Source organism: Sceloporus occidentalis, unplaced genomic scaffold, assembly GCF_023333645.1.
Source record: "Sceloporus occidentalis isolate IW3139 unplaced genomic scaffold, rSceOcc1.0.p SCAF_8, whole genome shotgun sequence".
Lineage (NCBI taxonomy): Eukaryota > Metazoa > Chordata > Lepidosauria > Squamata > Phrynosomatidae > Sceloporus > Sceloporus occidentalis.
In genome coordinates this window covers 51,122,175-51,137,320 of record NW_028316988.1, presented here as the reverse complement: position 1 = coordinate 51,137,320, position 15,146 = coordinate 51,122,175, and the positions used below count along the sequence as shown (strand labels likewise).

General features: G+C 35.8%; 1 protein-coding gene across 4 annotated transcripts in view; it reads left to right on the top strand.

The window, feature by feature from the left end:
• The window catches only part of DIAPH2 (diaphanous related formin 2), a 105,331-nt gene that overhangs the window by 60,700 nt on the left and 29,485 nt on the right, over window positions 1-15,146 (top strand). For all 4 annotated transcript variants that reach the window (XM_089536698.1, XM_089536697.1, XM_089536696.1 and 1 more), the window contains 3 exons: window positions 2,975-3,100; window positions 4,604-4,767; window positions 9,604-9,739. In XM_089536698.1, the coding sequence (XP_089392824.1) occupies window positions 2,975-3,100; window positions 4,604-4,767; window positions 9,604-9,739 (426 nt within the window). The remainder of the gene's footprint in view (window positions 1-2,974; window positions 3,101-4,603; window positions 4,768-9,603; window positions 9,740-15,146) is intronic.

Genomic DNA, 15,146 nt, shown 5'->3' with positions numbered 1-15,146 from the left:
TGACAAATTAACTTGTAAAACTGAAAGTGAAAAAAAGGACTATGGAAAAGAAATGACTTTGATGAGATATGGAAAAAATTATTGAAAAAGTATATATAGAAAAATGTTACATACTGTATAATCTTAAAAATATTAAATAATTTTTTATAAAATTAAAAAACACCCATCTTTTTCATCATCATCATCTTACTCTTGTTGTTTATCAATTTACCAAATTTTAAAAGACATACCATCAAGTCGCTGCAAACTAACAAATCTATATAAAACAAATCCATATGATAACTTAATACCGTAATATATTCTTTGTGTCAGGAAAGGTTCTTTGTGTGTTTGAGGAGAAAAGATTTATTTGTCATCAATTTACTGAAAGAAATATTATTGCAAGCCCTTGTGAATGAGATAATAATTTATCTTCACCTACCTTCTTCACATGGTTTCTGTTATATTATAAACATCAATCATGTCCGCCCAATAAAAGTTTTAAATCATAGTTTGAGCTTTCATTCCCAAACAAATTCATTATCATTTTGATATCTGTTTCCTCCTTTCTAGGCAGAAGGGAAGGTTAACAGGCAAGGGGGGAGTAGGTAGAATTTTCAGCAAAAATTCATTGGGAAACATCCCATTCGCACCGTGTAGAACTGGGAAGAGAGAGAGAACAACCCCAAGGGGACAAATACAAATGAGAAATCTCCCAGGGTCAGGGGTTTCACAGCAGACAATGAGCACTAATCAAGCAGACACTAATCCTCTTTTGCATACTCTCCTACCCTGAGGCCTGCCATTAGCAACAGAACAATCCACATGCAAATCACTCCTGCCTTCCCAGGTCACACAGTATATATATACCCAACTCCTTTCCAGGCAAGCATTCTCTGAAGATGCCAGCCACAGATGGCTGGCGAAATTTCAGGAAGAAACTCTTCTAGTACATGGCCACATAGCCCGAAAAACCCACAAAAAACTATGGATGCCGGCCATGAAAGCCTTTGACTTCCCAAGGGGACAGTTTTAGGAACAAGGGATTGGAGGTTTGCCGAAGATAGACTAGAGATCATAGTGACATAGAGTCCCCATGAAATCCAAACTAGCATACTGAGGGGAGATTTCTAGGGGGTTTTAAGGGCTAAAATTAGCCACAGGGCAAAAGTGTTGGATTGTCTGGGGTGAGGTAATCTGGTATGTCAATAATCAAAGGAAATAGGAAGGTAGTTAAATCATTAGCAGGCTCATCAGATGAAACATCTAGACAATCATCACCCATTCTTCTGATTATTGGAGGTGATGGCAGCTTCTTGATTTTCCTGTGATGAGAGCATTTTTTCATGTATCAGGTTCCCTGTTATTTTCTATTTATCCAGGATGCTTTGTGAAGCCCTCATTTCATACCATTAGTGACTCCCAAACTACCTGTTGGGCTAGTCTGAGGGGTATTGTTCCCAAGAGGTCCCATGAGGCTGACCTCACCTAAGTGTAGTGTGTACATGTCCCACCACTCTGGGGATTAGGGCAGATTGAATGGCAGGATCCATCTGGGGTCATGTGGAATACCACACACACCAAAATTCAGAAAGATGCACTATGGGTAACAACCATTAAGTCCAAAACATTTATTTTAGCATGAACATCCATGAATTACAACTCATTTCCTCAGATGCATCTGGGCTTCAGTTATATATGCATTATATATTGAGGATGGGAACAAAGCAAAATTGGCCACAGAAAATGACAGTTATATTATTGGCAATAGCTTTAAATAGCATAAACATCCTAGGTAGTTAACAAATGACTGTCATGTGTTATCTGATATAGGTCTGTTAGCAGTTTATTACCTGCAAGTAAGTAGAACAATGAGAAAGTGTTTACTTTGCTTTTGGTGAGCTAAAATTCAAGAATCCTGTATACGGTTTTCAGAGCTTTCACAACTTTCTGGCCTTTCACAAAATGTTAAAAGCCTATTAATACATGCACTATGTTAAGAAATCTGGTAGAACTGGAAGCTGCAAGATAGTGTATAGTGGAACATTGCTGACTTTGGGCAGTCGTAAGGTGGATCGTGGAATTTTCTAGGTAGGATTTGTTTAGAAGCGGTTTGCCTTTTCCTTCCTCTGAGGCGGAGTGTGTGCATTGACCAAGATCATCCAGTGGGTTTCCATGGCTGAGCAGGGAGTTGAACCCTGGCCTCCAGAGTTGTCTTTATACACTCAAATCACTTTCTCCTGATATGCAATTGAGGCACCAGTAATTTTTATTATAAGCCTGCCTAAACATTTTAAAGGCACCAGATGCATCTGGTCTTGGAAGCTAATCAGTCAGCCCTGGTTAGTACTTGGAAGGGAGACCACCAATGAATACCAGGTGCTGTAGGCTACATTTCAAAGGAAGGAACTGAGTGTCTCTTGCCTAAGAAAACCTTGTTAAATTCATGGGGTCACAATAACTTGACAGGTGACTTGATGTTGATTATCCTTGTTTATAATGTAAACAAAGGAAATGTTGAAGGTGTGAGGATAAGAAATCCCTATGGATAAGCTCATACAGTTTTAGATACTGCAGCAAAGCAAGAGAAAACTGATCTCTTTTACAGCCTGTCTTTAAATTATTTATATGACCAACTATATGTATTAATAAGATAGAATGTTTTTGAATCTTAGTTTATGCTTAATTCACAAATTTGACTTAAGGGAATGAAATATTAGCGTTTCTTTGAATAGAAATTTGAATAGAAATAGATTAATTTCAGCTAATGTCAGAATAAATTGGTGCCATCCCCCACATTAAGCAAGATTATTTCATATATTATGTTTTAAGTTCTTACTTATTTCTTGAAGAGTGGACCTTTTATGAGCAATAATTCAAAAAAATGGGAGCACATTTTAATGGAGTGATCCAAACTGCCATTATGACTATTATTTCTGACACTGCTCTTTTTCCCTTGGTTTCTTTGTTAACATTTCCCCCCCCCCCCCCTCAGTTTCAGCTCAGGTTCTTAAGAGCAGCCTTGATTCCATGGAAAAGCAGATACAGCGTTTGGAAAATGATATTAAGAAATTTCCTAAAATAGAAGATCCACATGATAAATTTGTTGAGAAGATGACAATATCCTTTTTAACTGTTTAACATGTTTGATTTGTTTGCACATACAAGTAAAATTTATATTCAGAACATGGAATATTAATTTTAATGTAGCTTTATTGTTAATATTACAAAACTTTTGTTTTGGGAAGATCTCTAATGTTAAAGCATTAAGCCTTGACCACAAAGCCCCATTTCTTGTATGATGAAAGATGTGAAGTTAGGTGATGCAAAGAACATCTGCAAAGTCTATATTTCAAAACTAAATGAGAGAAATGTGTTGATTAAAACATCTGTAGCCATTCAGTCAACTATACATCTCTAAACTATTACTTCATAATACTTCGGGAACAAGGAGTAAAACTGAAAACGTCAAGCATTAACCATCCATTAAGAACCCAAGCCCTCCCTCCAGTCCATCTGCCTTGGTCCAGGCCTTGGAGGTAGAGAGGAACTGCTGGGCCTCTTACCCTTTCCCTCCACCACTCTCTTCTCCCTCTGTGTCATGTCTTTTTAGATTGTAAGCCCGAGGGCAGGGATCTGTCTAACTAAAAAGATTGCATGTACAGCGCTGTGTAAATTTACAGCGCTTCATAAATAAAGGTTAATAATAATAATAATAAGTAATATCTTATTTTTCCTGACTATTTTCAGTGTCTTAAAATAGGAAAAAATGAATTCTTCATAATATTCACAGACTTGTTCTGATCTCAGTGGGGAGTACACATACTTTATGTAAGTGTTGTTCTGTCCCCTTATAGCAAATAGAGATGTCTCTTTAGCTCACTTTGAATATATTCTTAACAGGTCTAGTATTTTAATCATTTGTACATTGTTCATGATGCAGTTCAAGGATGATAAGTCAAAGAGTATTACAATTTAATAAACTGTAGTGTATTTAATTATTTCATTTTTATGCCACCTTTCTTAAAAATGGATTCAAGGCAGCACACAAGAAAAAACACTTTAAAAACCATTTTTATAAAAAAACACAGTTAAAATATCACAATTAAAACAGTATAAAATTAAGATTAAAAACATACAAAAGGTAAAAGCACATAATCTAAAACATCTACCTCATATAAAAGCCACCCTGTCATGAATTTAAAAAGCCTGTCTCAATAAAAACATTTTTACTTGCCAATGAAAGGCCAGCAGGGAAGGGGCCAACCTAGCCTCCCATGGAAGGAAGTTCTAGATGGTGGGAGCAGCCAGCAAGAAGGCTCTCTCTTGTGTCCTCACCTAGCGAGGCTGGGATGGTGGAGAAAGTCTTTATGTTCTGCAAGAAGTACAGTCAAAGAAATATTAAACACACTCTTCTCTATAGGTGGCCATCACCTAGGAATTACTATATTTTTTGGTTGTGAAGCATATAAAAATAAGAAAAACATTTTCTTAATAAAAAGACAGCAGTTAACCTAGAGATTAGTTAAGTAGCAGGTTGATGGTTGGTTGCATTTGACTGATAAACCAGCCCCACTTTTTATGCTCTTTATTTAATTCGCACTTCCTTAACATCAAGATTACAGTTTTGCTAAGAGCGCCAGAGAGCAGTATGAAAAATTATCAAACATGCACAACAACATGACCAAATTATATGACAGTCTGGGGGACTACTTCTGTTTTGATCCGAAAGCTACAAGCAGTGAGGAATTCTTTGGTGATCTAAGTGCATTCAGGATCCTATTCTTGGTAAGTAGAGAGAAAACAGTATCTCACCCTCCCTGTATATTTTTATGTGCATATCTTAAAATAACTACTCCTCTTTTCATTTTGTTGGTATCATGTATGATTCATTAATGGAGAAATGTCTTTAGGATGGACCCCCCAGTAGAGTAAACTACTGTAAACTATTCTATGCATATCTGTGGTGGTGATGTCTGTGAACTTTAGATTTTGCATCTACACATGATTATAGTATTTTCACTGTATATCATATGCATCACACATTCTGTATTGGAGCATAAGGATTTTTAAATATATGTATTTCACAGTACCAAAGGGGACATAGCATTTCACCCAGTCTTGGACCTTTGAATTGTCAATCAGTACATCAAGCCCCAAAAGTATCTGAGTTGACAGTTCTGCAGTTGGATGAATCATTCCTTGTATTCCATTGTACTGAATCTTGATTTTTTTTCCTTGCCAAATGTGGTATGGCAATTCCATCTCAATCAGCACATCACGTTACGGATGTATTGCCTTCAGCCACTGACATCCCTGGAAAAGTCTATGCTTTCTTTTTACATGCATCAAGCATTGGCTTTCTATATTAAACATACTGCCTCATTTTCCTTTCCCCAAAGACTGTTCATTTGTAATGGAGGACATCTGAAATGACAACAAGTAACTTTCCAGAAAATTGCAAAATGGGTTATTAAAACCATAGAATCATAGAGTTGGAAGAGGCCATCAAGTCCAACGCCCTGCCATGCAGGAACACAGAATCAAAACACTCCCAGCAGACGGCCATCCAGCCTCTGTTTAAAAACCTCCAAAGAACAAGACTCCACCATACTCCAAGGGAGTGTTTCATTGTCGAACAGCTATTACTGTCAGGAAGTTCCTCCTAATAGGTAGTTTGAATCCATTGTTCCAGGTCCTGTTCTCTTGAGCACCAGAAAACATACCTGTTCCATCCTTAATATGACATCCCTTGAAATATTTAAACAGGGCTATCCTATCACCTCTTAACCTTCTCTTCTCCAGGCTAAATATAGCCAGCTCCCTAAGTTGCTCCTCATAGGGCATGGTTTCCAGACCCTTCACCGTTTTAATTGCTCTCTTCTGGACACACTCCAGCTTTTTGTATTGTGATGCCCAGAACTGGACACAATATTCCAGGTGAGGCCTGAACAAAACTTCCCTTGATCTAGACACTTGTAACTTTCTTCCACAATCTGGACCACATAAGCTGTTAAAAAACATAAAAAGAAAAAGACGTTGACAGAAGATTAATGCAGTTTCTTTAATAATAAGTCAATGTTTATATTATTAAAATATAGTAATTAGAAGGAAAATATGGAAGCACAAAAAAGATAAGTAGATAATAGGTTAAGACGAAGGTAAAAAAATTAGAGAGAAATCAAAGCTATTGGAGGGGGAAAAGGGGGAATACATCCTGATATCATTCTATTGCAAAAAGGGAATATATATACCAGTAATATAGATAGAATTTTATATGTAGTTAAATATATAATGATGACAGTGAGAGCAACAATATTAAGTTAAGAGTAATTTCTATAAATTGTTGATATATATTATAGATATGATATGATTAATGGTATGTATATAGAATGGATACACAAATATATAAGAATAATATGATGTTTTTAACATCAACATAATTGATAAGACTGAGTATTGAGAAAGAGGTATGTGAGATGATAAAGAAAGCATAATCAAAACAGAATAGGATGAAAACAAAAATAGCCAGAAGAAGAAGAATTCAAGAAGAAGAAAGAAGTAACATATAAAGGACAATGGAAATTGGAAGTACTAGCAGGGAAAAAAAGAAGAATTAGAAGATATTACAAAATACACCAGACACGATTTGTCTTTTTTAATTGTTTATTTGTATAGTTAATGAAGTGTAATTTGTTGAGATTAAAATTGATTAATAAAGATATGTTAAAAAGAAGAAAAAGAAAAAATGACAAAAAGTTGTTCAACAAATAGAATTAAATATATCCAATATGAAGTATAAAATACCAAAAATATTATATACAAAAATATGAGAGATAATAAATATAGATGTTAATATTCAAAAGTTAAAGGGTCATAAACATTTTAAACATTAGAAATCCATCCATCTTTCATTAGCAAGGAATCTCGATATCCGTCCAACTCTTTCAGGCTCTTCCAAAGTCTTACTCCACCATCAATAACAGTCTGTGGCCAGCAGCTGTCACCCTTCACCAATCTTCTCCAGTGCAGCTATGCTGTTGAAATTAGAAACCAATTCAACTGCCCTGACTACAGTCAAAGCAAGTTCTAAATACTTCAAAACATAAGTTAACAGCATTATTAAAATTCTTACTTGTTTATATTAAATATTAGGGAGTTTTCTTTAAATTAAAATGAGTCTTTACATTGCAGAATAATTATTTTAATGCAGGTAATTTCAGCTAGCACTCCAGCAATTTCTGCAGTGGGTTACTTATCCTCTATTAACATGACCACTTTGAGAAGATAGCAAATCCTGGGCATCTGGGGCTTCTTAAACTTCAAAAGAAAAATTAATTCCACCTAATAAAATTTAAAAGAAAGAACGTTGTGTGTAAAGAGGTAATAGGTTTTACTGCTCTCTGTCAAGATAGTGATTCAGACTCCTATCCCCCTCCAAGTTTGGTTGTTGTTTCATATGGTGGTCCAGACCAACCTGAGCTTTTATCTAAAGATCTCCACTTGATCAGAGAGTTCTTGCTGGTTCCAGAGCCCCAGAACCAGCTTGAATCAACTGTAAGCAAAGCATCCCACAGGAAGCTCCCTGGTATTCTCACATGTTTTTCTGAATTCAGTCAATTATGCAGCAAAACATTGTTTTGTTTTTGAGGTTGTTTGTTTAAGTTGTGTGTTTATTTTTTGTGGCTGAATTGCTGAGAGATGAATTTTAATGTTTGTTTTGATTGATTGTCATCCGTCACAAGAGCCTTTGCTGTCTGACTGGTTATAAAACTACAAACTTTAAAATAAATTAGATAGCATTGCATCTAAATGCCAGCTGCTACGTTCTGAGTTAGTAGAACCTCATAGCAATCATCAAGGAATCCTCATATGCAACTTCTAACTAAGAAGTTAGAAAAGCATCATATTTGCCAAAGCAGTGCTATGTGTTTGCAGCTGCATCTTTCCAGATTGCAATGCTTACAAAACACACACACACACACACACACACACACACACACACACACACATATATAATTTTTTTATTTCTCTTAATCAGCATGTCATTGATTGTACAATACAATAGTCATTCAGTTAATTATATGGTATACATTCAATAAGCAGAATAAGTACATTAAACTTAACATAATCAGTTCTGTTATCAAAAAATCTCTGATTTTTAAACCATCAATTTAACATTTGTCTTTATATTAAAGGAGTATAAAAACAAATAATTAAACCTGTATAAATCTTAAAGTTTCCCCTGTTGACTATTCTATTCGTTTATTAAATTGAATGTCACTCCTGACCATTCTTTTCCCCATTTATCCATGTCCTTTTTGTTTAAGATTGCTGTTAATCTGTCTAATTCCTTCATTTCCAATATTTTATTTTTCCATTCTTCTATATATGGTGTATATGTGGAGAAAACATATATTTTTTAAGCTATAGAAAACATATTTTTTAATCTAACATTTATTTAATTTCAGTTTGTTCATCTCCCTCTTGCTCCCCAATATGTTCAGATACTCAAAACTGGCTTCACCATAGTCATCTGGGGGATATAAGTAAATCCTAGCACTGCTCTGACATAACTGACCTCAGCTAAACAGCTTCTTTTTCTTTCCACCTTTCCTTCTACACTGCCTTGTCAAAATGCCTTAACCTGTAAGGTTTTGACAAAATCATACCAATTGGTAAACTGGGAAAACTCTGTTTTGAGCCAGCTTGATTGAAACATATTCAGTATATCCCAGAATTAAGTTTGGAAATTGGAAATTGTAATGGTGAAATGGGTCATCTAGCAGGAAGAAAATCATAGGAGTAAGTAGATTCCATTTCTGGTCAGTTTAGAAAGGCTTAATTTGAGGAGCTGAGAGCAGTTTTCAATAAAAGGCATTCAATCATTTGAAAAAAGTTGAGAAAGGAGCTGGTCAGATTACAAGGTAAATTTCAAAAGGTGTGTTTAGTTTTGTACTTATTAAGGCTGTTTCCGTTCATTGTAAATTCCCAGCATTATTTATGTTGTTAGACACATTTCTGGATGAAATCTGATTATCAGCAACAAATTCTCATCTGAAGAGGCAACACAACTCTGTTGGTTTAAGATATTTAAGATGTTGGTTTAAGATATCAGTAAATCTAAGATCTTTCAAAGAACGGTAATCTGGAGGTTCTACATATTCTAAGGCTTTTGTGAATATCTACATGTTATTTTGTTTCCTTTGGAAATACAGTACATTATAGTAGCTTACAATTAAATTGAAAGAACACAGTGCAATTCAGAACTTCTTGTTGAAGTTGTGTGTGTTTTTTCCAATACGTGATCGGTTGGTCAACTCTTTGTGGGGTCATCCATTAATAATTTTGTAACACAGACAGTCTGCAGCTCGGAGTTGCTATTCCAGACAGGTTTGTATGGCAGAAGTGTATTGACTGAAAGGTGCAGGAGACTGTTTTATTTTTATTTTTCCCCTCTCCTCCTTAGGAATACAGTTGTTCATGTGGTACTTTCAAAGGTGACATGATTTTTTTATTTCAGGCAACTAGAAATACAAGCCAGGGCTGTACAGAAACAAGCTAGCCTCAATTTGCTATGCATAAATAATGGAAGAAATCCTGTGTTTCACATCCCTAATGCAGGAGGCACTGAAGGAAAATAACAAGAGAAGAGAGATGGAGGAGAAGATTAAAAGAGCCAAGCTTGCAAAAGAGAAAGCAGAACGTGAAAAACTGGAACGGCAACAGAAGAAGAAGCAACTGATTGACATGAATAAAGGTAAAATAGTATTTGCACTAATTTGGACCAAAATACCCTAAAGGCACCAAATCCTCTCTGATCCTAGAAGCCCTGGTTAGTCCTTGGATGGGAGACTGCCAACAAATAACAGGTGCTATAGCCTATATATTTTAGAGGAGGGCACTGGCAAAACACCTCTGAGTATTCCTTGTCAAATCCTGTGAAATTCATGGGGTTGCCATAGTCAATAGGTGACTTGATGGAACATACACAGTATTTGCACTGGTCTTAGTGATAAATAAGAGATCTGATCAAGACAACACTATTCTCATTAATTTAAAAAAAAACTCACTATAACTATTTCATTAAAGACTGAGAAACAGGTAGCATTTCTTCAGATATCTTCAGCATACCTTCTGAATGTTTCTTCTGCCAGAGCCACATGCTACATTCTGTCTTTTCCAAATTGAATTATTGACATGTTTCCTTTTGTCCAATTAATGTTTTAATTTAATCTGTAAGTATTAAAATATCTTAGTGCTATTTTGTTTTTCAATTATCAGAATGATTCTGGCTAGTAAGCAATCACCCCTATACCAGAATAAGTGTGACAATTAACATTTTTCTGCTGCTGATTGAGGGGTCCTCACTAGAGCTGAATGTTTTCTTACCAATATTCTTTTTTGGATTGACTTGAGGATGGTTAAAACAACATTATTTTTATGAGCTGCAAAATGTAGTGCATCGGTGAACCTCTTTGCAAAGTCATAACCTGAAACGATAAAGAAATTCATATATCATATATATTATCTACGGATTTTTTTATCCATGGATTCAACCATACACAGCTTAAAAATATTCTGAAAAAAGTATAAATTCCAAATAGCAACCCTTGATTTTCCATTTTATATTAGAGACACCATTTTCTTTTTCCTTTATATTTTATGGGACTTGAGCATACATGGATTTTGTTATTCACAGGGGGTCCTGGAACCAAACCCCATCAGATAACAAGGGCCCACTGTACTTGCTTGTTGGAATTAGAGTATATTGTGTGTGAAGACATTCTGTGGAAGAAAGCAAAAGAAGGAGAAGAAAGACAGAATCAGAAGGTCCCTAATAAATAGGCTTCAAAAATATTTATGCTTTATTCTTCATACTTTATGAATGCTTTATTCTCCATCTCTTTGAATTCTCAGAGCTTAGAAAAGAGATCATATGAATTAGATTGAGAAATTATTTTCCCTTCAGTGATCATTGAAGTTCTGTTGTTAGGTAGAACTTAATCTATTACAATCACAGAACACATAAAATACTAAGTATGCAACTGTGACTCCTTTTCTACCCAGAGAAAAGAAATGTGAAATACACTTCTAGCAATAATAGCAGCATTTCTCTCTTGGGAAATGTTATGTAAGATGCCAAAGTATATTATTGAATACCAACTCAAATCATACAATTAAGACAACTGAGAAAGCAGGATTACTCGGGCCCTCAATCAATTAGATATGCTTTAAAATAAAAGTACTAATCAGTAATCATTCTTGTTTTCAAGAAGTGTAATATCCTGTATTCATAATATAATAGTGGCAAAGGAGTTAGTGGTGTCTTTAAGAATTAAGTTTAGGTTCTTTAAAAATTAATGGAGGCATATATAGCCATAGACTTGTCTGATATCCTAACCCAGTTGTGGCAAATCTATGGCATGCGTGCCAGAGAGGGCAATCAGAGCCCTCTCTGTGGGCACGCATGCCGTTGCGTTCACCAGAGTTTGTTACTAGAAAGCCAGAGGAATGTGGCACTTTGCCATAAATAAGTGGGTTTTGGGTTGCAGTTTGGGCACTCGGTCTCTAAAAGGTTCACCATCACTGTCCTTGGTTTCTTCACTATCTTCAACAAAACATAGCCTTCTGCATTTCTAAATTTTGATGACATTTTGACACTTACTTCTGTGTTTACTCTTGAGTCTTGCAACACGAGGGGGGCACTGTTATGCAAATTTGGTTGCATAATCAATTCCTCGCCCCCATGCCCCACTCTAAGACTCACCTCGTAATGGGTTCAGATCCTGACCATTCTTACCTTATCTTTTCACCCTAAGAAAGCACAGTCGATAATGTGCTTTCCATTTGTATGAAAAAAACATTTGTGTAAAAAAGCATACACATTGGGTCCAAACACAGCGACACAAAATTGTCTTTGGCAATCCATTATTATAACTAGCAAATCACAATAGTTAATACTGAGATATCGTTTTGTCAGAGGTTTTTCTTTTTCTATTTCAGATTTTAATGTTCATGTTTGGAAACAATTCAGATACCCCACTTTATTTGCTGACTGTGGTGAATTCCCATTTTTATAATATAATAATAATAATACATTTTATTTATAGACCGCTATTCCGCAATGATCATAGCGGTGTACAGTAAAAAATTGCAATACAATACAAAATACAATGTGACAGTTAAAGGAGGGAGAAGTCTATATGTTACTCATATTCTAGCCTGTCTCTTTTGTTGATAGGGACATTACTCTGCTGGAACTTTATTTGGGGAGGGGGGCTATTACTTGGAGGTAGAACAGTTGTGATCAGAAATAAGCCTATTTTCATAGATTATATTTGAAATTCCCAAAAATGATATTTTGATGTTAATTCCTGTTTCCTTTGGCTTCAGGCAACATTATGAATGAGGGAGCTCCAAAAAAAACCCTGGTCATCACTGCCCTGCTCAGGCCTTGAAAACTCAGAGCTGTGGCTTCTGTGGTTGAATCAATTCAACCTCTTCCAGTCTCCTTCTTTTCCTACTGCCCTCCACTTTACCAAGCATTACCTTCCTTTCAGTCAAGCATGTCTTTTCATGGTGTGACTAGAGTATGACAGGCTCAGTTCAGTCATCTTCACATCTAAGAGTCCAGGCTTGATTTTGTCCTAACATCTATTCATTGTAAAAGATGTAGAGTTTTTTATATTTGGTCATTTTCTTTCCTTGCATAAAATAATCTTACACTTTGTGCATATAACTAACATGAAAGAAAGACATTAATTTCCTTTTAGGAACAGCAAATTCCAAACTAGCAATTTTTATGCAAATATTATTTAATCAGAAATGGTTTCAGTCTTCATAAGATCCAATTACCGTGGCAATTAAAGTCACCTGTTAACTAGTGATATAAGAATAAAAGGAAGAAGGAGCTGCCTCAATCACAATTACACTGAATTAATTGTTTTGAAAAGTGTATTAACATTCCATTAACACAGTTGAAGATAATAGAATGGAGTTCATTTTTAATAAGCAGCTGACAGCTATCGTGGCGTCAATGATGTCACTTCTGAAGGCACATTAGTATCCCGATAGTTGAATAAGTTCATATCTATTGTGTTCAGAATTACTTTATTGTTAGCATCTCCATTCTAGTCACACTATTTTTATCATAACTGTTTAACAGTCACCATTTTCTGCTAAATTTGTCAGTCAACATCATCTTCAACTTACACACATGATCCTTCAGCATTGGAATGCATGCACTACTGTGGTTACAACATACATTTTATCTGTAGTGAAACAGCCTTCCCATTAGCTTCAGCATACACCTAAATTGTATGCTTTATTTTATGCCATTGTTGCTTGCATGGGTATTGTGTATATTTTCTGTACTTAGTGACTAGGAGGTGAATGGAGAAGATACCAAGGAATGAAAAAAATAGTCTTGGCCATCAGATCTAAAAATTGTTTATTCAGACAGAATAACTTTGTGTATGGGCTATCAGATCATCAGGTTGTTGCAGTTTGTCTTCAGGACATTTCTGATTTATGGCAACCCTAAGGCAAACCTGTCACAGAGTTTTCCTGGCAGAATTTATTCAGAGGGGTTTTGCCCTTTCTTCTTAGGCTGAGAGTGTGACTTGCCTGAGGTCACCCAGTGGGTTTACATGGCCGAGTGAGGATTTGAACTGAGTTCTCTCAGTATCTGTGAGAACTGAGTAAGTTTAGAACTGAAGTTTAATTATCAGTCAGTGGTATCTTGAAGCAAAACTTTATTGAAGATAACAGTCAGCCTTACCATAACACTTTTAAGTCAGATCTAAATCCCCTTTTCCCAAACCCCCAAATTAAAACCACCAAACTTTACAGCCCCTCCTCTTCTCGACGGCATGCAAACTCACCTTCCTCCCAGTTTCCAAGAAACCCCCTCCAGCCACCAGTTTTCCTCTTTCTCCCTTAACCTTGAGATGGTGCACATCTCACCCATCTCCACACCCCCACCTTTACATTTCTTAATCCATTCCCAAAATATCATGCAGCTGCAAAACCTATCTCTAACTAACTAGAACCATCTAGAAGCATTTAACACAATCGGTACTATCGCTTATAACGTTGTTGTTGTTATTTTCCAACTCTTTTATCAACTTCAAATTATTTCAATTATATGAAAGAACCTAGTTTTGACGGTCTGCCCCCTCAAAAATCAAGCCCCCCTATGCAATGACCTTAGGCTTATGTGGATAAGCAGTATGAAATGCATTGATTAATCTATCTGTCCTTATATGCTTATATTTAACCCATTCGTCACAGTCAATAGGAAAATGTTTCCAGTAAACAAATGTTTGAGTTGACCCTAAGTAGCCTAGAGTCCAGTATTTTTGAAATCTCAAAATGATGTTCTCCATCAATCAACATGGGTAGTGGGGGGGGGGGGGAGTCTTCACTCCTCCAAGGACCTCTGGGCACCGCCGGTTTTAGCAGGCTGAAATGGAAAACAGGATGAACATGTCTATAAGTTTTTGGCAAAATAAGCTCAGCAGTTACTTCTTCTAACAACCTACAAAATGGCCAACATATTTAGGCCCCAGTTTTTTGGAAGGGTGTCTGGATTTAAGATGTTTAGCAGTCAAATACACTTTTCCCCCAGAATGTAAATTCTATGAAGGTTTCTTTTGGCTTCTTCTATAGCCCTTTCTATCTGAGGCCAAGAGTATTTTAATTTATCTATCCACTGGGTGACAGGCACTGGGTCTGTTGGATAAGGTGGGCAATAGCTTAGGTTCACACCTCAAAGAGTGAATGTCCTGTATCTTTGAAGCAACCTCTTCATGTGGCAGCAATTCATACCAATTATCCTGTAAATGATTGACATAGCATCATAAAAATTTTTCAAAAGAATAATTGAAGCAATATGGAAAATATTTGTACAAAACGCTTTAGCAAAAGAAGGAGGTGTTTAACCCCCAGATGAAGAATTATAATTTTGGAGGGTAGAGTAATAAGAAGATACTAGGCTCTGGTGATGGGGATCACTTGGGGGAAAGGGGGGGGGGTTAAAAAGAGAGAAAAGAATTGAAAAATGAATTAGTGATATAATTAATAGTATTATACCTTTGTAATTATGAAAAGTATATGGTAAAAGAAATATGAATTAGATTTAGATAAAGTATTAAAGAAGGAGA